Source organism: Mus pahari, chromosome 23 (genome assembly GCF_900095145.1).
Source record: "Mus pahari chromosome 23, PAHARI_EIJ_v1.1, whole genome shotgun sequence".
Taxonomy (NCBI): domain Eukaryota; kingdom Metazoa; phylum Chordata; class Mammalia; order Rodentia; family Muridae; genus Mus; species Mus pahari.
Genome location: NC_034612.1, coordinates 11166689 through 11191893, shown reverse-complemented (window position 1 = coordinate 11191893; position 25205 = coordinate 11166689). Strand labels below are relative to the sequence as shown.

Genomic DNA, 25205 nt, shown 5'->3' with positions numbered 1-25205 from the left:
GAGAGAGAGAGAGAGAGAGAGAGAGAGAGAGAGAGAGAGAGAGAGAGAGAGAGAGAACTTAAGCATTCTGACTGCAGCTTGCAGTCTTGGTGGGCCTCCATTGTTCAGGCCTTAGGTTTGTTGTTCCATAAACACATGTACCTGCTATATAAAATATCCATTTATGTATTACAAGGGTTCTAATATTGAATTGTTACTTCATATTTACTTTCTTTTCCCACAAATATGTAAGTTTATTATAGAAGATATACATTTCTGAGCTAGCCATGGGATGGATCCCAACACTCAGGAGGCTGAGGCAGGAGAGGAGCAAGAAATTCAGGCTAGCCTGTAGTATAGCAAGATCCTGTGGGGCTCAAATCCCAGCAGTCGAGAGGCAGAGAGCTAGGTGGATCTTTGTGAGTTTGAGACCAGCCTGATCTACCTAGTGATCTAGAATAACCAAGGCTGTATAAAGAGAGTCTGTCTCAAAAACAAAACAAAGCAAAACAAAACAAAACAACCTAATCAATTGAATTAAAAATAAAAAAAGAAACAGCTGAGAAACCCAAGAGTCTAGAACTGGGAATAAGGTGAGGAAACTTCAGGAGCAGCCTGCACCCCGTCCGTCCTGCTGACCATCAGTGTGCAGGGAGCACTCTGGACGCTGAGTGAAAATCTCTGCTTCACAGGCTCCCTTACCTCCAATGGCTGGAGGGGAAAGATATCACACTCCAGTCCCTAAAGCAGGGATGCTCAAAGCAGAGCCTGTGGCAGGCGGTGACAACTGCTGACTTACAGCATAAGGACAGTATGCTGTCCCAAGCTGTGCTTGCTCTCGTGCCAACTGCTTGCCAGATGAACCTATAAACACTTCCATTCATGAGTGACGTATGATAGGACAATACATAGAATGCTGTTTGAGCTCCACCCACAGAAACAGCTCTCTTCTTAGTTTATCCACAGAGCTGATAGGCCATGAAATAAACACTGAGACAAGATCAATTTCTCAGAGGGTAAGAGCATGGCCTGCTCTTTCAAAGGACCTAGGTTCAATTCCCAGAACCAACATAGCAGCTCACCACTGTCTGTAACTCCTGTTCCAGGGATCAGACGCTCTCTCCTAGCCCCCACAGACATACATGTAGGCACAACACATAAAAGAATCTTTAAAAAAAATAATAAATTTTATATTTAGTCAGATCACTATAACATAGAAAAAAAAAATTGGAACAAATCAAATTCTTTAACTCAAGAGATATTCTATGAAGGGACACATATTAAGCAGCCCTGTACTTCATGAGGGTGACCACAGTATCTCTATTTGGATAAGTAAGTTTAGAGGCACAATAAAGCACTGACCAATTTTATGGATGAGAGAAACACACCTCACTAAGCAGACTTTAATATGTCTCTCTGATACACCTGATGTGTCCAACAGAAGTAGAGATGAAAGGCTTAGATTCACAAAACAGTATGTAGAGCAAAATCCTGTTTCTATTAAAAATGTGCACATAGATTATATACATATACATACACACACACACACACATATATATGTGTGTGTGTGTGTATATATATATATATATGTGTGTGTGTGTGTGTGTGTGTGTGTGTGTATGAAGGAGAGAAAAGGAGCATCAAAAATGTCAACAATAGCCTGATAATGTGGCACATACCTTTAATCCCAACACTTGGGAGGCAAAGACAGGTGGATTTCTGTGAATTCAGGCCAGCCTGATCTACATAAATATTTCTAGGCTAGCCAGGGCTATACAAAGAAACCCTGTCTCAAAAAAACAAAATAAATAAAGTTGGCAATGGAGAAATTATGGCTGACTTTTAATCTCATTTTCATGCAGACAATAAACACAAATTCCCTTTAATGGGAATGGACATTATCATAGGAAAATCATTAGACTATGACATTGTGTGACTACGGTGTGCTATGGGTGAAGTCAGAGGGAAACACTCAGATTCGCTGTGCTTATTGACTTATGAGTCTCAACTTAGCCATGCTGAGAACAGATGGCAAAAGAACTTGGCCCAAGTGTCACTATGATGGTACAAATATGGCGGACAGCAGGAAATACATTATTCTTCATTTCAACCTTTTCCTAGAAATAGCTCCTGGATGTCGTGGAGTGAGAACAAGTGAGCAGGTGTGGGAGGATTTTATTCCTGGCAAGAGTTGACGGCAAAGGAGAACACTGAATTATTACTTTCTGTTTAATTCCAGAAATGAAATAAGGAACATCAGAAATACCATCAACAAGTTAATACTTCTAAAACATTATATTTTTGGAAAGGTTACTGGTAGTAAGAACATAGTAGTTTTTATTTTTGTATAAAATGTCTTCTTAAAATTCAAAACATGGAGGCAGAGGCAGGCAGATTTCTGAGTTCGAGGCCAGCCTGGTCTACAAAGTGAGTTCTAGNNAGCCAGGGCTATACAAAGAAACCTTGTCTTGAAAAAAAAAAAAATCAAAACATACACACCATTTAAGCCTAGCACTGGGAGGCAGAGGGAAGCAGGTCTTTGAGTTCAAGGCCAGGCCCAGAGACCTCGTCACAAATCAAGAAAAAAAATTAAAAGCCTAAAATAACATGATTATCTTTATAGTATACCCAAGCCATGAAGCCAGTAAGAATGTCTGCAGAATTACTACTAAAAGAACAGTACTTCAGAATTGCTACTAAAAGAACACTATATCATGAGATAGCTTGCGCAGGTAGAGGCACTCCATGCCAGGCCTGATAATCTAAATCTTTTTTTTTTTTTTTTAAGATTTATTTATTTATTATATGTAAGCACACTGTAGCTGTCTTCAGACACTCCAGAAGAGGGAGTCAGATCTTGTTACAGATGGTTATGAGCCACTATGTGGTTGCTGGGATTTGAACTCTGGACCTTCGGAAGAGCAGTCGGGTGCTCTTACCCACTGAGCCATCTCACCAGCCCCTGATAATCTAAATCTTAACCCCGGGACCTACAATAGCAGAAGAAAACTGACCCATGAAAGTTGTCCTCTGACCTCCATACTCATGGCATGCATATGTACATATACACATATACATACACATACATACACACACACACACACACACACACACACACACACAAAATAATAAACAAACAGAAAATGTTACTTCATGTAGTTCCTCTGGATTTGGCTTTGCTGAGTTCTACAGCACAGCTGTCTCACTCTCTGTCTCTCATTGGTCGAATGCAGACTCGGGGATTTGCTTCTGCCAGGTTCTAGGCATCTATTTGGGGGTTTTTTTCTCGATGTGCTAATGCTACCCAGGAGTCCATGTGGTAAAACAGGAACTACATGTAATCTATTAAGTCCTTACAAGCTTTACACATTAGAATTCTTAGATTAATTTGGGTTTGGGGTTTTTTTTTTTTTTTTTTTTTCGAGACTGTGTAGCCCTGGCTGTCCTGGAATTCACTCTGTAGACCAGGCTGGACTCGAACTCAGAAATCCGCCTGCCTCTGCCTCCCAAATGTTGAGATTAATGACGTGCACCACCACGCCCAGCTTAATTTGTTCTTTGAGTCCTCAAACAATCTAAGACCTGAACAGGGTCCTTAAGTGAGTAAGACTATTTCATCACAAGAAAAAATAATCTGATAAAAAAATGTAAAAGTCTAAGGCTCCATCAGGACACACCCCCAATGCCCACTATGCACACCCAGGCTGCTCTGACCTCGACGTTGATGGCCTAGGCCTTTGCAGCAGACTGTCCTTTGTCACCAGATCATTAGTCTCTTAGTAAGAGGCTGGCGAGTTCTAGTTAACATCACTAGTTTGCTAAGTAAGGAAGAGTGCTTTCATATTAGAAATCCAGGAGAGTAGAAATGGCAGTCAGTGGGTCACTGGGTACCTTGTTTCCTGGTCTACAGAAAGACTGACCCATCTGACTTATTTTCTTTGATATGGATATGTAAACTACAAGAGTTTGTTTTTTATTTGAGACAGGTCTCACTCACAGGCCAGGTTGGTCTCTAGTTCAGACTTCCAATCTTTTGAGAACCAGCATGCCTCACTTTAAAACAGGAGTTCTACCAAAGGATGGAGCCCACTTCACTGGGATGGCGCTAGCATCTCCTCCTTTGTGCAAACATCTCTCGAGCCAGAGTAAAGGAAAATATCCATCTTACAGCTAAAGGAATGAGTCTGATAGTAAATATGAGGCAGGCACCAGGCTGTCCATGTAGGAGCGTCGGAGAACCTCCTGTTTCCAAAGTAACGAGAGCTTACTGCATGAGGGAGCTCCTGATTCGGAAGGGAGAGGGCTCCAGGGCTAGCTAACGGGTCAGAATTGTGGCTGGGCACTATCAGGGTCTCCAAACAGGGAGGGCGTAGTAGTAAGGCTTGTGTCTGCAGCCTGCTGGGACGCAGATAAGGAGAAGGGCACAGATGGCTTCCTCCTGCTGTCTCCATAACATGACTCACCACAGCATGAGAGCTTTCTAGCTAAACAATTTAAATAATCTTTAATGATGAAAAGCCAAATGAGTGGCTCAGAAAAGAAAACTACTTAAGTAGATACACCAAAAACCACTTCATAAAACTCTAGATCTATTAACTGCTGCTGGTGTCTAGATAGATCACAAGAGGAAACACCAAGGCCTGCTCCAAAGAAAGCCCCTGGGAGCGGGAGAGACACACCTCAGACCCCAGAGCATGCTGGGTCCTACTACAAAATTAATTATATTCAACAATCATCTATGCTGGTTGTTTCAAATTCTAGTTCAACTACAAATAGCATGTACATTAAGAAACTGAAGCAGGGCTAGAGAGATGGCTTGGTGGTTAAGAGCACTGACTGCTCTTCCAGAGGTCCCGAGTTCAAGTCCCAGCACCCACATGGTGGCTCACAACTACCTAAAATAGGAACTGATGCCCTCCTCTGATGTGTCTGAAGACACTTACAGTGTGTTTATAATATAAAATATAAAAAATCCCCATCATATGATATGCACAATATTCATGGATAAAGCGAGCAGCTATGAATCTTGCTAAGCCAAGGGTTCAACAGCATACTAAATGCTATGAATTACTAATAAGAATCAAAACATATATGTATTGTTTTTGTTTTTGTTTTTTTGAGACACGGATTCTCTGTATAGCCCTGGCTGTCCTGGAACTCACTTTGTAGACCAGGCTGGCCTCGAACTCAGAAATCCGCCTGCCTCTGCCTCCCAAGTGCTGGGACTAAAGGCATGTGCCACCACACCTGGCTATATTTCCTTTTTTTAAAAGGAGTTATTATGCCAAGCATGAGAATGCTCACCTTTAATCCCGCACTTGGGAGTCAGAGGTAGGCAGATCTCTGTGAGCTCAAGACCAACCTGGTCTACAAAACGAGTTACAAGTCAGCCAGGGCTACATAGGCTTTGTCTCAAGAAAGGCAGGGAGTGGGGCTGGAAAGATGGCTTAGAGATTAAGAGCACTGGCTGCTCTCCCAAAGGACATGAGTTCAATTCTTAGCACTCACGTGGAAGTTCACAAACATCTATAACTGCAGTTTCAGGGGATCCAACACTCTCTCTCTTCAAGGCTCCACAGCAGCAGTGATGCACATGATATAACAGATAAACACGCACAAAGCAGCCATACGTATAAAATCATCAAAAAGAGATTTATGTCTTAGTTTGCTTTATATTGCTGTGATAAAACACAATGACCATAAGCAACTTGAGGAGGATAATGTTTATTTAGCTTAGAAGCCAAAGCAGGAACTAAAGCAGGGCAGGAAGCTGGTGGCAAAACCGAAGCAGAGGCCATGGAAGAATGCTGCTTACTGGCTTGCTCCTTGTGACTTGCTCAGCTTGCTCACCCCGCATGCCCTCTCTCCCTTCTTTCTTCCTTTACTTGTTTCTATGGGTATGAATGTTTTACCTGTATGCATGTCTATGCACATGCATGCCTGATGCTTGTGGAAGTCAGAAGGTAGTGGTGAATTTCCTAGAACAAAAGTTACAAATGCTTTGGATGCTAGGAATCAAACCCAGGTCCTCTGGAAGAACAGTCGGTGCTTTCCAACCTCGTTTGCTCTCTAAATAAATAAATTATGCATACACTGTGTGTCTTGACACACCAGAAGAGGGCATCAGATCCCATTACAGATGGTTGGAGTCACCATGTGGGTGCTGGGAATTGAACTCAGGCTCTCTGAAGGAGCAGTCAGTGTTCTTAACCACTGAGCCATCTCTCCAGTCCCCAAGTTGCTTTCTTATACAACCCAGAGGTTTCTTATACTGCCTAGAGGTGGCATTTCACACAATGAGCTAGACCCTCCCACATTAATCATTAATCAAGAAAATGCCCTATAGACTTGCCTACAGGCAAGGCATTTTCTCAACTGAGATTCCTCTTCCCAGATGACCCTAGCATTTGTCAAGAGGAAACAAAAGCCAGAACAACTTATTTTATTTTTAAGTAGGTGTATATGTGTATGCTTGTGTATGGGTACGTGCATAAGTGCAGGGTACACTTAAAAACCAGAGGAGAGATGGATCTCTGGTGCTGAAATTACAGGCAGCTGTTAGCCACTCCACGTGGGTACTGATAACAGAGTTTGAGTCCTCTGTAAGAGCAGTACATGTTCTTACTCACTGTGTTCTCTCTCTAGCCCACTGTGTGTACACTTCTCTTCTACATAAAGGTAAATTTGTGTATTATTTTTATTGATGTCTGTGTGTGTGTGTGTGTGTGTGTGTGTGTGTGTGTATGTGTGTACATGTGTGCATGTGATAGTCAGAAGAGAAGTCTGTGGAGTGGAGTTGGTTCTCTCTGTCCACCTTTACATGGGTTCCAGGGATCAGTTCCATGTCCTCAGACTTGTATAACCAGTCCTCTGGACATCAAATGGGGAAAAAAAAATGTAAGGAGTCACTTGTGTTTGAACACTAGCAGAGTTAGGCTAAGGGGTGGTTTGGTCAGTAGAGTGCTTGCCTAGCACGCAGAAGCCTGGGTGTTCATTCCCAGTTCCACATAAACTCATCATGGAAGCTCATGCCTGTGATCCCAGCAATTGGCAAAGTGTTGCAGGAGGGTCAGAGATTCAAGGATAGCTTCTCCTACACAGCAGAGCTTTAAGCCAGCCTGGACTACATAATGAGACCCTGCCTAAAAAGATGTGGCGGGGGGGGGGGGNGGAGGGNTGAGGAATGTGCAGCATCGTGGCTTCTACTTTAAGTAACAATGAACATGACCAAGAGGCCACATTGGCATCCCCTCGGCATCTCTAGATAACCCAGTGAATGTGTGGACACGTGGAAGAATGTTAAACATTTGAACATTTTCTATCATCAGCGAATTAATATACTGAAAACTGTGTGTTTGAAGCACCATTGATTGCAAGAATGACGTTCTCCTTAGACGCAATTCTTAGTAATTAAATATCTTGCATGACCTGATAGACCAACACAGAAAAATAAATAAATAAGACAATGGAGAGAAAAGAAAATATTAGACTATATAAGAGATCCCTTTGTAAAAATTCCTGAAGTTCAGCCTGTAAGAATAAATTATTTTTTGCCTCATGTGCTTATAGTAAAAATAGTAAACAATATTATTTCTATTGAAGACACAACCAAAGCAGTATATAGTTATTTAACTCTATCAATATGTATTCATCCATGCTATTGCATGGTTTTGAATCCACCATGCCAATAAAAGCTTGAAGGATCCAGTACTGGAATTATAATGGGTGTTTCAATATCAAAGCTCGCATCCCACATATGGTGTTATTATTAAATGTCATATGCTAGTTGCTATTCTGGGTGAGTTGCCTCATTAACTCCATTCATTTATTTCATTAATAACTTTATCATTTATCCTTACAGGACAATATTTCATAAACAGGAAGTGGAAGTTTTTAGTTTCTTTGTCCCTGACCAGGCAGGCTGCCTCAAACTCTCCTTGTGGACAGGGATGCTGCTGGGTGTCTTGTCCTCCTGCTTCCCGCCTCCCAAGTGCTCAAATTACAGGTAAAACAAACTCAATATATCCAGCTTTATGTGGTGCTGGGGATGGGACCCAGGACATCTAGCATGGTAGGCAAGCATCCTACCAAATGAGCTACATGCTCAGCCCCAAGGAATACAAGTTCTGATAAGTGGCAGTGCTCGGCAGGAAGTCATCTAGATATGAACTTGATGTCCTCACCTCACTCGCTCGCCCCCTCCGTGTCTACACAAGCCCTCAAGCCTCCTTCAGTCTCAAGTTCCAGGTGCCACTGACTCGGCATATCATCATCATCCTCTAAATGCCCAGGCACAGCAGTCTGTGCAACTCCACATTACTGTATATTCCAAAAACTGACAGGCAAGGGGTAGGAGAGCAACTCGGTGGTACAACATCTACCTGGAATGGACAAGGTCCTGGGACCTATGAAGGGGGAAGAACCGCCAATATTCCAAATGATGCTCAAAGCATCTAATGCAGCAGTGAGCCTTGGCTGGGCTGCACGTGAAGATGCCAGTGCTGTGCCAGACATGGACTTATCACTTAGCTCCAGAAGCAGAAAGGGGAGGTGTGGGCACCAAATACAAGGACTGAGAGATAATTAGAGTTATGTAGCAACAGCAGCAGCAAAGTGGTGCACACCTGTGATCCCAGTAGTAGGGAGGCCAAGGCAGAAAGATCAGTACAAATTTAAGGCCAGCCTGACCTACTTAGGGGACTTTAGGAAAGCCAGGGCTACACAGTGACACCTTGTATCAACAAACTAACTGTACTAAATCCCCAGCCATTAAGGTGATAGCCTGTGTTGGACTTTAGTTCACAAGAGCAAACATAGTTGGGGGTGGGGTAGGATAGAGAACTGGACACATTTCTAGTGCTCAATAGTGGACAGCAGTGACAAAAGGACTGCAGAACTCCTGAAGGGGTCCGAGTGAAAAACCTTGACCATGCAAGTCTAAAAGCCCACTTTGAAGAATGAAGAAAACACAACTGCATGATCGTATTCTACAAAGGTCAAAATGGGGCAAAGTCATTTTAAAACGCTGTGGCAACTGTCCCATAAGGTCACTGTTGGGACGGTTGTGGAGGAGAGGTTGGTTTGTTTGTTTTCTTAATTAACTATTTTCTTTAAAAACTGCTTCCTGGGCCAGGCAGCTCCCTCAGCAAGCAGTTAAGAGCACTGGCTGTTCTTCCCAGGCCCAGGGTCTGAGTCCTAGCGCCAGCAGGATTGCTCTCAACCATCTCTCCAGCCCCAAAGGATATCTACTGCCCTCTTCTGACTTCCAAGGACACCAGGCACACACATGGTGCACAGACATACATGCAGACAAAGCAACCTTAAACATAAAATAGAAATAAATCCTTTTTTAAAATAATAGCTTTGTTACCAGGGGTTGGGTGGGACATACCTGTGACCAATCTGAGCGACATCTCATAGCCTGACTCAAAGGGACAAAAGGAACGGACACAACCAGCTTCCTTACTAATGACACCATGTTTTGCAAATGGGAGGAAGTCAGACAGATCATACAAGAAAACCAGGCCTGCTCAACATCAACAGGTCATAGACAGTTTACAGAAAAGTCAACTACCACAGAACTATGCAGAGGTTTCCAGATGTGTGGTTATTTGTACATCCAACAGTTGCACACCCCGTGATCCTCATAGGGTCTGTTCTTACTCATTTCCAGCTGAGCTGTCTACGGGCCTTGCCCAGGTAACAGTTTCAAATGAGTCAAAAGTTAACTCCCGAGACCAAGGACTAGAGGTACAGTTGGGGTAGAGCTTGGCTGACATGCACAAGGCTTATCCTCAGCACTGGGAGAAAGGGGGGAAAGGCAAAATCAAACATGGGTTTGTAAGAAGCCTATTATAGTATAGTGAAATACAGGTTCCAGAACTAGCCAAAGAAGAAAACTTCCCATGGTGGTGATATCACATAGGTCCCATATTTGTCAGCACACTGAACAAGCTCTAAGAAGGACCACATACTCTTCCTAAACACCAGCAAGCATAGACAGCAGTAGCAGCCAGCTCAGAGACACAGGAGCCATGAGGGACAGCACCTGTAACTCCAACTGTTACAAAGCCACAGCTCCTACAGCTCCTGCCAATATGACTCTAGGCCCGCTAAACTCATGACTGAAGAAAGTGGTGCGCTTCAGCTCAAACTATGTGAAACTTTCTCACTAACTAAGCTCACAGATCCCTCAATTTTATTCAGATTAAAAATCCCTGAGGAGAAGCTGGGTGTGGTGGCGCACGCCTTTAATCCCAGCACTCGGGAGGCAGAGGCAGGCGGATTTCTGAGTGCGAGGCCAGCCTGGTCTACAAAGTGAGTTCCAGGACAGCCAGGACTACACAGAGAAACCCTGTCTCAAAAAACAAAAAAAAAAAATCCCTGAGGAGAAAAGAAACTTTTCTTTATATAGCTCATCCTGAAAAAGTTTCCTCCAAAGTTCCACCTTTCCACCTTGCAGGCCTCGAGGACTCACAGAGAAGCAGAGGGGGATAAAGTCATTCTATTAAATGTACCAGTGTTTGAATGCAAATCCTATTAGTAACTAGTTCAACTCTATGAAAATAAAGTAGCAGTTACACAGTCCCTGCAGCCTCCTCTCCTTCTGAAGTAACTGCGCTAATCCCATAATCAGTGCTTGCTGTTATTTACGGTCATCAGCGACTACTGACTGATGAACATCTTGTGAAGAGGGCTCACAACTCCTAGTGTGCATGCCACAAACACTGCTGTAAAGAAAGCTGGAGGCAGGGGAAGGGAGGAAAAGCAGGATGCTTTGGGGACTTGATAACTGACACCACAGGCACCCTATGGCCTAGGGAAGAACAGGCAAAGGACACCCCACCCTGGCCAACAGGGAGCTTTTTAGGACACTCGATATGGAAGCCTACAAGACAGACACTAATCAAGGCAGCTTTACTCAGAAAGACTCTGAGCATACACGAGGAAGGAGAAGGACTGAAGTGGAGACCAGCCATTACTTCACGCACCTCACCACATTGCCAGTAGGTTGTGAGGCGAGAACACTGCAGGGATCTCTAAAAAAGCAAAACGAAACCTGTCTCTGCTGCTAGGAAAAGAGACCTGGGAACTGGAGAGGTGGTTCAGTGGTGATGAGCACACTGTCTGGTCTTCCGAAGGACCCAGGTTCAATTCCCAGTACCCACATGACAGCTCACAACTGTCTTTTACTCCAGTTCCAAGGGATCTGATACCCTCACACCAATACACATAAAATAAAGTTAAACAGATTATTTCTCAAAAAAGAAAAGAAAAATCTGTAGATAAGATGTCTGATGTTCAGTGACCAGCTGACTGATATGCATAAAAGAACTTTTCAGAAACAGCAACATAGCACCTTACCAAAATGATAAAATAGTAGTAATAATAATAATAATAATAATAATAATATACATAAGCCAGGCATAGTGGCGCATGCCTTTAATCCCAGCACTTGGGAGGCAGAGGCAGGTGGATTTCTGAGTTCGAGGCCAGCCTGGTCTACAAAGTGAGTTCCAGGACAGCCAGGGCTACACAGAGAAATCCTGTCTCGAAAAAAACAAAAGAAACAAAACAAAAACAAAAAAATATATACATTTTTATTATGGTGGCTCAGGGAGTGCTGAGACAGGGTCTGGGCACTATAGTTAACTCATGGCAATCCTGCCTCAGCTGCCCAATTTCTGGGATTCTAAGTATGCACACCATGCCCAGCCCGTCTTACTATGTAGCCCAGGTAGGCCTGACTTATAGCAATACTCTTGCCGCAGTCTCCTGAGTGCAAGTCATACACCAGACCAGTATTTACCAGTATTTACTTGTTTGTTTGGGGGGACAGTTTCCTGTAACCCAGACTACCTTTTTTTTTTTAAAGATTTATTTATTATATGTAAGTACACTGTAGCCATCTTCAGACATCCCAGAAGAGGGCGTCAGATCTTGTTACGGATGGTTATGAGCCACCATGTGGTTGCTGGGATTTGAACTCCGGACCTCTGGAAGAGCAATCGGGTGCTCTTACTCACTGAGCCATCTCACCAGCCCCCAGACTACCTTTTAAGTTTGATACTCAGGCAGGAATGACCTTAAACAACTGATCCTCCTGTCTCTACTTCCTGAATGCTAGGATAAAGAGACGTGCCTCCACTCTAGTTTATGCAGCAGTAGGGATGGATAAAACCCAGGGCTTTGTGTATCTGCGGCAACCACTCTACCAACTGAGCTACATCCTTAGCCATTTCCAAAATGACTGATTTGTTAACATGAACCCTAGGCTGGAACCAGACAGACTTCAGTCTCTATGACAGCTTTGCCATTATGCTCTCTATCAAGTCACTGGATTTGTCTATGCTACAGTTTCTGCACTGGGGATGGGGTAGATAACAATAACCGACTTCAGAAGGCTTGTGTGGGGATTACATTAGAGAACAGTCACGAAGCATCTCACAAAAGCCTGGTGTGAAGTGCAATGTGCTGTTGTTCTAGTGGTGGTAAAAGTGTTGACAATGTGGGGGCCAGAGAGATGGCTCAGCGTTAGTTAAGAGCACCAACTGCTCTTCCAGAGGTCCTGAGTTCAATTCCCAGCAACCACAAGGTGGCTCACAACCACCTGTAATGAGATTCAATGTCCTCATCTGGTGGGTCTGAAGACAGCTACAGTGTATTCAGATAAATAAAGCTTTAAAAAATGTTGAAAATCTTGAAAGAAGTTACACCAAGCCAGCACTCTGGAGAGGCAGGAAAACCAGGAGTTCAAGGTCATCCTCAGCTACTTATTAAGTTCAAGCCCAGCTGGGCAGTCTACATACAACTCAATTTGAAAACAACAAAAAGTGACTTTTAACTGCTGGCCAAACTGGCCCCACAGCCCTCCTGCCTTCATCCTTACTTCATGCTCGGGCTTGCTGAGCCTTGCCCTAACTCACAGAGCACAGTGGCTTCCACCAGAACTTCATGTCTGCATGCCAGTAAGAAACTACTGGTGAGCCGGGACAGTTCATTCATTCCTCATCACTCTCCATTCTAGAATCTGCAATTCTAGCAGCTCAGTTCTGAAGGACTGATAGCATTCCAGAACAGACCAATCGAAGCCTGAGCCTCATCCCAAAGGTTCTGTGTGCATGTCACAGCACAGCTGAGCAGCTCCAAACCCAAATGTTCTCCTCTTAGCCAGCAAAACAAACAACATACAAACCCTTGCTTCCTTCTACTTCCAAAACAGTACCCAGAACACACTCTGGGCATGCGGAGACTGTGTTTGCTTGTTGAAATATAATTGGCATACAATAAACTGCACATATTTAAAACGTAGAATCTGAGTTGTTTTGACACATATACATATGAACATGAAATGATAACACAAGCAAACAACCCAAACATCCATCACCTCGGAACCTCTCGCTCCTTTACAACCTCCCTCCCTCCCTCCCTCCCTCCCTCCCTCCCTCCCAGAAGACTTCCTCCTTAGGCACTCATCACAGGCTAGCTGGTATTTTCTAGAATTTCAGATCAATGGAATCTTACAGTGTACACTGTCTGGCTTACCTGTGCACTATCAACAGAGCATGATTTTTTTTTAAGATCTATTTATTTACTTATATAAGTACACTGTAGCTGTCTTCAGACACTCCAGAAGAGGGCGTCAGATCCCATTACAGATGGTTATGAGTCATCATGTAGTTGTTGAGAATTGAACTCAGGATGTCTGGAAGAGCAGTCAGTGCTCTTAACCACTGAGTCATCTCTCCGGCCGCATAGCATGACTTTTTTTTTTTTTTTTTTTTTTTTTGGTTTTACGAGACAGGGTTTCTCTGTATAGCCCTGGCTATCCTGGAACTCACTTGGTAGACCAGGCTGGCCTCGAACTCAGAAATCCGCCTGCCTCTGCCTCCCAAGTGCTGGGATTAAAGGCCTGCGCCACCAGGTCCGGCATAGCATGACTTTTTATTGCTTTTATTCTACTGTATGGATATTTCCACACTTGTTTAACTATTCACCTGTTGGACATTTGGAATGTTTCCAGTTTGAGGCAGTCATAAAATATACTTGAACTTTCATGCTTAAATCTTTGTGGGAAGAATTCTCAGTGGTTAAGAGCTCCTGCTCTTTCAAAGGACAAGAAAAAGGGGAGGGGCAAGATAAGCAAGAGACATATGTATGAAATGTCACAATGACATCTATTATCATGTTTACTAATTTTAAAATTTGACATAAAAAGAATACTTTTCACTCTGCATTTCTAATTCACTGAGACCCAAAGCCCTTATGAGGCCCCACTTCATCAGCATGCCCCTAACTCCCGTTACTCTTCTCCCCCCACCCCCACCATCTGCTATCTAAATAAGGGCTCAGAGCTCCCAACAAGCTAAGGATAGTTTCTGCTCAGACACTTGGCTCCTGATGCCCTTCCTCTCTGTATAGGATGTCCTTTGCCCACAGTCATAAGGAACACTCTCACTTCCTTCATCTCTGCTCAAAAGCCTGCCTGACCTGGATATGAAATAGACTCCCATCTCCTTCCCTTATCTTTTCCACAGTTCTTATCACTTGTCATCACACATGTGTGTACTAGCACACACTTACACACATGCACACACACACAGGCATGTGCATACATATACAATACTCATTCCTCCACACCAGTGGGCTCCATATACTTCCATTCAACCAAATGTGGATACAAAATATTCATAAAAATGTTGGGCTGATAGTGCACACCTTTAACACTATACTGGGCAGGCAGAGGCAGGGGATTTCCTGTAAGTTCAAGGCCAACTATGTCTACAAACTGAGCCCCTGTCTGAAAAGGAGGAGGAAGAGGAGGAGGAGAAAGAGGAATTTCCAAAAGCAGAACTCAAATTTGCTTTGTAGCAAGCATCACACTACTGAATCCACACAGATGAAGTACTGTGTGAGCATCCCCTTCATAACCTCCAGCACTTCGAAGCTCCTCCTCCTAGTGTTCACTATGTGGGCAGTGTCCTGGCCTGGTTGTGTGCAATGGGACTAGACACAGAACTAACATATATCATTATCTCCTGAGCAATACAGCCCTGCCCACCTTGCACTGCACACTGCGGTGAATTCTTGGACGGGAGGCTGCGCAAGTGCAGGTCTACGTGCTGAGACTACACCGCTTTGTCCAAGGGCTTCAGCATCTGTGGGTTTTGGTATCCAACAGATCCTGGATCCTGTCCAAGGACACTGTGGGGCTGTGTGGTAGGAGACTTGTTATTTACTGCTGTCTACATCTTCACGCTGAAACGGACGCTTTTTAGAGAGTAAGGCTTTCACTTCAACCAATGCCATGCCCTCAGGACCCAAAACACTAGACTTCACTTACTCCTAAGCTCCACAAGATACTACTTTCCATTAATTTTTTGAGAAAACTTTATTGAGTGGGTTTGGTTTTTTTCCCTTTATAATTTTTCATGGAAACAAACCGACTCCAGATGCTCGTTCAGGTCAGTTTTCATCCCTTTAGATTCTTTTTCCTAACTGACATATAACCTTGCAGAGCTCTAAGAGGAAAGGGAACACTGGAACCCAGAGGCAGGAGGCCCAGGCCTGCTTACTCACCTTAGCTTGACTGGTACACCCACCACAGCAGAGCTCCTCCTCCATCCCTTTCTAAAATGAGGAAAACACGTCTATCTTCAAGGTGCATTATCTCCAGTGTACCCTCTGTGCTTTCAAATTCTGTGACTCCACAATCTCATGCACTGTGGTTGTCCCTCATAAATTATTCACCTGAGCTCCAGTCTTATTCCTCATAATTTAAAATCATTAATGGAAGAATTCTATAATTATAGCCCCTATGAGAATAGCTGCTATTCCTTCAGAGTCGACTGGAGAGATCTGGGAGACAGTCCTTCATAGGAGGGCTAACATCCCAAAAGATACCTTTTAAAATACTGACAAATCTCTAATCTTCCTGAACTATGAAAAAGGAGTTGCCAGAGGAACCAGAGTGGAGTTGGAAAAATGGTTCTGTGGAAAAGGTGCTTGCTCTGCAGCACGAGGGGCTGAGTTTAGGGCTAGAGAGATAGATGGGCCATTAATGGGATCCAGTTTAAAGCCCCAGCATCTTTGTAAATTAATTCTAAGTATTAAAAAAATATTTAAGGATGAGTGTGGTGTGCACACCTTTAACCCAACACTTGGGAGACAAAGACAAGCAGATCTCTTTGAATTCCAGGCCAGCCTGGTTTTCATAGCATCTGGGCCAGGGTTATTCAGTGAGACCCTATCTCAAAAAATTAAAGATCTTGAGCAAATTGCACATTTGCTCTACTCAGCTCTTGCTACATCCGCACAATGGATACAACTGTTGCAACAAGTAACAAGACTTACCTACTAGAGTTCTTTGAGAATTTAACAAGACAGCATCTGACACAATGGATACAGTTAATTATTATTAACTAGATAAGTGTGTGAATAGCAGACTACTTCTCTAGATACTGTAGTCTGTAACTGGAAAGGAATAAAAAACAAAACAGCTCTATTACTGCAGGTCCCAGCGTGTATCACTCACACACGTTCCTTTTGGAGAATTAATCTACTTGGCCACAGTCTTTCCTTAGCTCTATGTGTCACTCAGGACACAGACAGTAAACATTTTAGTAATATCAACTGAATAACATGTTTTTTTAAAAATAATTCTACCTCTTCTAATCCGAGAACTCAACTGTATATACATCAAACAGTCTGGGCTCGAGAAATTTAGGTTAGTCTCTAAGGAACAAAGAGCACCATCCACTTTCCACCTTTACACAGCAGCGCCCATTAAATAAAGATTCTACCATCATACCATCGCAGCCCTGCAGTTTTCAGGTGGTTAACTCAGACACACCTTGTTTTTTATAGAACAGGCCCAAATAAAACATAATTGTATTATGATTCCATGTTAGGGATTCTCTATCGACTCCCATATTATCGTGGCTAGACTGTAAAATATGCCAATTAAGAGTTCACAGTCGGAAATTCTGAAGCAACCTCAAAGCCAGACACAAACACAGCGGACCGCACGTCCCAAAGTCTCGCTGAACGCGTTCAGATCTATGCTGCTTCCAGAAACACGCGGCAATGGGATTTTTACCCCATGTCTATAAATGTCGGTGGTACTGAATACCAGAGTATATGGAAAACCGCAAAACAAAAGATTCCCAGTGCGGGAGGCCCTCCCCACTGGTGTACCCCAGGGACCTCCCTCCCTGCGACAATACGAATTTCACCACATTCCACGGGGGAAGCGGGGTCAACAGCCACCTGGCCTGGATGAAAACACAACTGCCCAACATTCATTCCCACCTCTAGGCAAATGCGGAAAAAACTGAGCGCAGTCGGTGGAAAGTTCCCATCCACCATATTCACATTTGGTTTCCTCGGGGTGGATGGGGGTTGGAAGGGGGGTGGGGGGAAAACACCACAACTGCTGACACTGGCTGCTGCACCTGCCACCGCTCCTAGACTGGGCTTCTCGGGGGGCGGGGGGGGGGAGAGAGAGAGAGAGAGAGAGAGAGAGAGAGAGAGAGACCCCGAGGCGCGCGCACGCGTGTACACACACACACACACACACACACACTCACTCATACTCGCTCACGCCCGCCCTTGAACCTTCCCAGGCCGCGGTGTAGCATCCCCCTTTCTCGCTGTCCAAACCCCCTCCCCACCCCACCCCACCCCACCCCACTCATCTCCGGCTGGCCTGACAAAGGCCCGGGTGTCAAGTCAATCCGAGGCACTGCACAGACAGGTTGCAGAATTGCTTATGGTGGAGGAAGAAGCCCTGGCAGCTGTCACTCCGGGCTCCCCCCAACACACAGGCAGGCGCGCGCACGCACACACACACACGGATGCACACACACAAAATCAACACGGGGCTGGGGCTATGATACAAAAAGCGGAGCCCGTGCAAGCCTTCAAAAATACAAAAGGTCTCCGGAGCGCAGGCACCTGGGCGCGCCCGGTGCGTGGTGGGGGGAAGGGGAGCAGCCGGGCGGCGGCTGCCGGGGCTGCCGGGGCTCCGGGCCGGACGGTCCGAGGATGCTCTCCGGGCTCCCACGCACCTGCGGGCGGCCTCCCCGGGGGGGGGGGCCTCGCTCACCTCCAGGTCGGTGTCGGCGGCCTCCGGGGCGCCGAGGATCTCGCTGGGCAGCTCGGCCAGGTCGGTGACCCGGATGAGGCCGTCGTGCAGAAAGATGGTCTCCTCCTTCACCGAGAGCCACTGCGCCGAGTCCGCCGCCGCCGCCGCCGCCGCCGCCGCGGCCGCTGCCGCCGCCGCCGACGAGCCCATGGCTAAGAGAAGGCGCTGCGGAGCCGCCGCCGCCGCCGTCTCAGCAACCCATGGCCGACCGCCGCGCCCGCCTCGTCCGCGCGGCTCCGCCCTAGGCGTTCCGCGCCGCCATCCCCCTCCGCACGCTAACCCCGGCCCTGGAGACCCCCGGCCCCGCCGCCACCACCGCCGCCGCCGCCGCCGCCGCCCTGACGAGCAGGATCCGCCTCTGCCGCTCCGCAGCCAACTGTCAGTAAGACGCCATCTTGGGGGCGGGGTTCCCGGCATGCCCCGCGGGGTGGACAATACGGGCCCCGCCCTCCTGTCCGTCTGGCCCCGCCCACAGCCCGGCTGGGGCTTTATAACCCAGCTGCAAGGCGCTCAGAGGCATGCATGCATGGCCTCTTGGGCATCCCTTCATCCCCCCCGTGCTATCTGAGACGATCTGAGGTTCCGGGAGATAGACGACCCTGGTCCCCGTCCCTCCTTACTCAGGTGTGCACCGGTTGCTCAGGCCAGAGCTCATTCTGGAAGGATTATGGAGGGTCAACACTGTTATCTTTTAAATGAGATAGGTTGGGGGGGGGTCTTCCCTAAGATCTTGGATCGTTCAGTCTTGGAGGGTTAGCCTAGAATGCTTGAGGTCCTATGTTCTATTTACAGCACTGTAAGTAAACAAACCCGGTGGGGGTTGCCAGTTGTCCCAGTGCTTGGAAGATAGAAGTGGGAGTACCCTTGCAAATTGCAGGGTAACCTGGGCTACCTAAGAGGCTCCAGGCTCCGTATATATAAAAAAAAAAAATACATAAAATTATATAAAATACTAAAGGCTGGTATATAATAGGCGTTATACACTTGGTCATGAGAACATGGTAAAACTCACAGCAGATGGTTAATATTTACTGGAAAAAAAAAAAAAGAGTACAAAGAAGCAACTGACATCTGATGAAAATAAAGGGTCTATCAACAATTGCCCTAGCTGGGCGTGGTGGCGCACGCCTTTAATCCCAGCACTTGGGAGGCAGAGGCAGGCGGATTTCTGAGTTCGAGGCCAGCCTGGTCTACAAAGTGAGTTCCAGGACAGCCAGGGCTACACAGAGAAACCCTGTCTCGAAAAACCAAAAAAAAAAAAAAACAATTGCCCTGAGGCTGGAGAAATGATTGACAGGTTGGCACTGGTTGCTCTTCCAGAGGGCTGGGGTTCGATTCCCAGCACTCAGAGGGCAACTCACACCTTTTATAACTTCAGTCCCAAGGGAGCTGAGCTTCAGTCCCAAAGGATCTCACATCCTATTCGGGTCTCCAAGATCACTACACAGATGTGGTACACAGACGTATGTACATACAAGCAAACAGCCAAACACATAAAAAAAAAATTTAAAAAGTAAAAGTAAACAAAAGCAATGCTTTCCCTCCAGCTCCTGTCTTTTTAATAGTGCTCCGTTAGTCAAAATTACAAGTTCTTCAACACTGACATGCACATTTCTAAACACATGTACTTGCCAGGCTTGCCGGGTGCATGCATGCCTTTACCACTAAGAGCTCAGGAGGCAGAAGCAAGGTGACCTCAGTGAGTGCAAGGCTCACTGAAGCTACATAGTTCCGGGACAGCCGGGACTACATAGTGAGACCCTGTCTCAAAGAACAGACAAATGTCCAAAAGAATGTGGCCATCCGCCTCTTATTCATTCAACAAGTGTTTCCTGATCCCTTCTGTAGGACGCTGTTCTTGGTGTGGGGTTTTACCGTAGGGCAAGAATGCCTTCTCTTGTGGACCCCGCAGTCAATGCCATGAGAACAGTGAGGGACGGGTGTGATGGAGTGGAGCTGACATGCATCTCAGTGACATGTGCTTGCTTAACATGCATGTGGCCCTCCCCAAGTTGCACAACATCACCCCGCCGCCACCCCCCCCCCCAATTCCTTGGCACTCCAAAGATTCAGGCACCGGCAGACTTCAAGGTCTTGGCAACAGAGCAAGACCCCAGGTCAGCCTGGACTATTCGAGACCCTGTCTCAAATCAGCAACAACAACAACAACAAGAATGTGGAGCCAAACATAGTATGTATGCCTATAATCTCAGCATTCAAGAAGCCAAGACAGGAGGTTAGCCATGAGTTTGAGGCGAGCCCGGGCTACGCAGTGAGTGAGCCCTTGCCGAACTTATGAGCTCCAGATTCACTGTGATAGCGAGCATGTTTCAGTGAGGAGTAGGGCTGGGAAAAGGGCTCAGTGCTTAAGAACCCTCCCGGCTCTTACAGAGGACCTGAATACAGTGCCCCGCACCCACGTTGGGCAGCTCGCAGCTGCCTGGGACTGCATGGGAACCTGCACTTATATACAGACTCACCCTCCCACAAACACGTGGCTTAGAAACTAATAGTATGTCCAGCATGGTGGCACACACCTTTTTTTCTTAGATCTTGGAAAGCAGAGGCAGGCAGATGCCCGAGTTTGAGGACAACCTGATCAACACAATAGGTTCCAGGCCGGCTACACCAGGCAACCTTGTTTCAAATAAAGTAAGTAAGTAACAGCACTCAGGAGGCAGAGGCAGGCGGATCTCTGAGTTCGAGGCCAGCCTGGTCTACAGAGGGAGTTCTAGGACAGCCAGGGCTACACAGAGAAACCCTGTCTCGAAAAAACAAAACAAAAATAAGTAGTAACAAAGTAAGAGGGAGGAGATGCCCACATGGTAACTGCTTCGTCAAATCCCTGGGGCAGGTAGTAGTTGGCATTCCAGTCTGGATCTGAAGTGTCCCCATGTGAAGTGTCCCCATGTGAAGTGTCCCCTAAGGTACATGTGTTGCAGGCCCCGGGGCTTTTAAGGCAGTTTGGAGGTGGAGCTTGAGGTGGTGTTGGGGGTCAGCAGTGCTCTGACCTCATCTAGGGATGGACTGAGTGATTCATTCCAAATTTAATTGGCTATTGAGAGGTCATGGCTGACATGGTTGGGTCCTAGTGGGAGATATGACAACAGAAGATTCCATCTACTCCACAGTCCTTTCTCCCACCCAGCTCTGTGCTCGCCAGCACAAGGTGAGTGGCTTCCTCCGACACACCTTCCCATCACCATGGTGTCCTGCCCCAGCAGAGGGCTAAAAGCAATAGAGCCAGCCTAGCACACTGAAACCTCTCTAATCTGTAAGCTCACCCACTCGGGTGCTTTGTCACAGCTTAGACACAGCCCCACCTTCAGCTGGCAAAGCAAAGGTTCAGTCTCATTATCTCCTCAATGTCACAAAGCCAGGCAACACCAAAGCTTAGATTTGAACCCAGGCCTGAGTGATTTCTCTACACCCCTGGCCCCCTTATTTGGGCTGTAGGGGAACCCCTTCATTCCTTTTATTCACATCCTCTAAACAGGCACACTGTTCAGGTTTCAAACTCTCAACACACAGCTTTAGTGGCTCAAAGATTTTGTGTTCATAGTTTAAGATCAGGAATCAAGAGACCCATAAACTCTCATCCCCTCCCCAATCAGTGAAAACAGTCCACGCCCAGGCCTTAATGTCTTTAGACAGAATAATGAATGATTATTTAATATTTGAACAATGGTAATTAATTAGTCAGCAACATATCTTGATGAGGCAGCTGAAGAATTAACATTTATAGAGCTCCCTCTGGAAATAAGTCTATTTGGTGGGAATTTTTTTTTTTTTAAAGATTTATTTATTTATTATATGTAAGTACACTGTAGCTGTCTTCAGACACTCCAGAAGAGGGCGTCAGATCTTGTTACGGATGGTTATGAGCCACCATGTGGTTGCTGGGATTTGAACTCTGGACCTTTGGAAGAGCAGTCGGGTGCTCTTACCCACTGAGCCATCTCACCAGCCCGTGGGAATTTTTAGAATGGATTCTTTTCCTGTAGTTTGGAGCAAGATAAAAAAAATCTCTGCTCAAGGGCTAGAGAGATGGCTCAGCGGTTAAGAGCACTGACTGCTCTTCCAAAGGTCCTGAGTTCAAATCCCAGAAACCATATGGTGGTTCACAGCCATCCCTAATGAGATCTGACTCCCTCTTCTGGTGTGTCTGAAAACAGCTACAGTGTACTTACATACAATAAATAAATAAATCTTAAAAAAAGAAAAATCTCTGCTCAAGTTGGGCATTGGTGTAATCCCAGAACTTGGGAGGCAGAGGCAGGCAAATTTCTGAGTTTGAGGCCAGCCTGGTCTACAGAGTGAGTTCCAGGACAGCCAGGACTACACAGAGAAACCCTGTCTTGAAAAAAACAAACAAATAAATAAATAAATAAATAAATATTTTTAAAAAATCTAAGGGGGGTTGGTAATGCCTTTAATCCCAAAATCCCAACATGGAATCAGAAGCAGGTGGATCTGAGTCTACAGAGTGAGTTCCAGACAACCAGGGCTACACAGAGACCCCAGTCTCCTGTGAATTCTAGGCTAGCCTGGTCTACAGAGTAAGTTCCAGGACAGCCAGGACTTCACAGAAACTCTGTCTGGAGAAAACAAAACAAATGTATTGATCTTACTTTACAGGCGTGAGTGTGTTTTGCTCAAGCATCTCTGTGCGTCGTGTGCAAGCCTGGTGACATCAAAACATCAGAGAACTCTAAAAAAGCCCTCTACCAACCGAGCTACAGCCCCAATGGGTGACTTAGGACTTCTTTTTAAAAAAGAAAAAAGAAAAAAAGCAAAGAAAAAAAAATTGCCCTTCCTCCTTCTTTCTATTTATTTATTTATTTTTATTTTATTTTATTTTATTTTATTTTATTTTATTTTATTAGGTTTTTTTCTAGACGGGGTTTCTCTGTGTAACCCTGGCTGTCCTGGAACTCACTCTGTAGACCAGGCTGGCCTCGAACTCAGAAACCCGCCTGCCTCTGCTTCCCGAGTGCTGGGATTAAAGGCTAAATGCGTGGGCCACACCACCACACCCGGCCTAATTTTTTAGATTTATTCATTTTATTATAATGTGTGTACCACATGTGTGTCTGGTGACCTCAGAGTTCAGAAGAAGGCATTGGATTCCCTAGAACTGAAGTTATAGGTGCTGAGACTGAACGCCAGTCCTCTGTGAGAACAAGGGCTCTCAACTGCTGAGCCATCTCTCCAGCCATCTCTCTTTCTTGACAGGGGCTCATAGCCCAAGCCGGCCTTGAATTTGCTCTGTAGCCAAGAATGACTTTAAATTTCTTTCTTTCTTTCTTCCTTTCTTTCTTTCTTTCTTTCTTTCTTTCTTTCTTTCTTTCTTTCTTTCTTTCTTTCTTTCTTTCTTTTTTTTTTTGGTTTTTCAAGACAGGGTTTCTCTGTATAGCCCTGACTGTCATGGAACTCACTTTGTAGACCTGGCTGGCCTCGAACTCAGAAATTCGTCTGCCTCTACCTCCCAAGTGCTGGGATTAAAGGCGTGCGCCACCACGCCTGGCGACTTTAAACTTCTTGATCCTTCTACCTCCACCTCCAGTCCTGGGATTACAGATGGATACCACACATCCAGCTGGAATTATCCTCTGTACCTCATTTATTTATTTAGGAAAACAAAGAATCAAGATGGGGGGCTCGCAAGATGGCTCAGCGGGTAAGAACACTGACTTTTCTTCCGAAGGTCCGGAGTTCAAATCCCAGGAACCACATGGTGGCTCACAACCACCCGTAATGAGATCTGACGCCCTCTTCTGGTGCGTCTGAAAACAGCAACAGTGTACTAAAAAAAAAAAAGAAAAAGAAAAAAAAAAATCAAGATGGGGAAAGGGGCCATGCTGGCCTGGCAGCCCTTTGTCAAGAGCTCAGAGGAAGAGGGTACAAACAGGAAGACACCTGTCAGTCACCCACCTGTGTGAGAGCGGTAACTCCCCAAGACAGATGGGGTGATCTTATCAATGGACATCTAGCGCTCCAGCTGCTGATGCAATGTTGCTGGCCTTGGCTCAAGCTAGGGCCCCTCAGGGGTTTTGCAATGTCTCGCCTGTCTGTTGGCATTTCTGTTCTGGCTGATTGTCTGAACTGAGTCTGTAATCCTTTATTGGGTGCCCAAACATGCAAGTGTGGCACGGAGATAAGCAGTCGCTCTGAAGCTGAGTACGACTTAAAGATAGTTCTAGAAGGAGCTGCCAGGCAAATCTATAAGGGAGTTGACAAAGACAGGAAAAAGTATAAAAACACATCTGTGAAACACACATGAACACGCGGCGGCGATTATTTCCACGTCACTGATCGCGGTCTCAAAGAGGAAGCACACTCCACTATCTCCCCTCTAAGGGATCCAGCAGGCCAGCTTCATTTTTGGGTCTCCTTATTTTTCTGCTCTTGGGCGGGTGTGCGAGCAGGAAAGCAAAGAAATCCAGTGAAAGGGATTCTAGAAAATCTTGGAGCCACACTGGATTAGCAGAACTAAAGGACAGCCTTGGCTTTGACGAAAATCCCCAAGATGAAGCCACTTTGAGTACTATGATCTTCAAGATGCCATTCCCTTGGACAGCTGAAGGATGCTGTGTGCACTCAGCGCCCCCTCGTGGGCTGCCGAGGCATTGTTGTGTTAAATTACATAGTCCAGGTTGGAAATCTGCAGAAATATTCATTCATTCCTGCTACAAAAACAATCCCAGTGACGGGTGGCCCACATTTTTGGAAACTAGATCTCTTGAAACTCACATTAGCCTTAAACTCACTACATAGACAAAGGCTGACCTTGAATTTCTTCTTGCCTAAATCCTCTCTCAGTGACATGTACGCATACTTGGTTGTTTCTTTTTTACTTTTTTTTTTTTTTTAAGAATTATTTATTTCGGACTGGTGAGATGGCTCAGTGGGTAAGAGCACCCGACTGCTCTTCCAAAGGTGCAGAGTTCAAATCCCAGCAACCACATGGTGGCTCATAACCATCCTTAACAAGATCTGACGCCCTCTTCTGGGGTGTCTGAGGACAGCTACAGTGTACTTACATATAATAAATAAATAAATCTTTTTTAAAAAAGAATTA

At 45.5% G+C, this 25205-nt stretch overlaps 1 protein-coding gene across 5 annotated transcripts in view; it reads right to left on the bottom strand.

Annotated features, from left to right (window-relative positions):
• The window catches only part of Hectd4 (HECT domain E3 ubiquitin protein ligase 4), a 150583-nt gene extending 132045 nt beyond the window's left edge, over window positions 1-18538 (bottom strand). For 3 of the 5 annotated variants that reach the window (XM_029533784.1, XM_029533785.1, XM_029533786.1), the window contains exon 1: window positions 18086-18538. In XM_029533784.1, coding sequence (XP_029389644.1) covers window positions 18086-18274 — 189 coding nt within the window. In that variant the 5' untranslated portion in view covers window positions 18275-18538. The remainder of the gene's footprint in view (window positions 1-18085) is intronic. The other 2 variants (XM_021186669.1, XM_029533787.1) reach the window with 2 other exon arrangements.
• Window positions 18539-25205: the final 6667 nt, after the last annotated feature.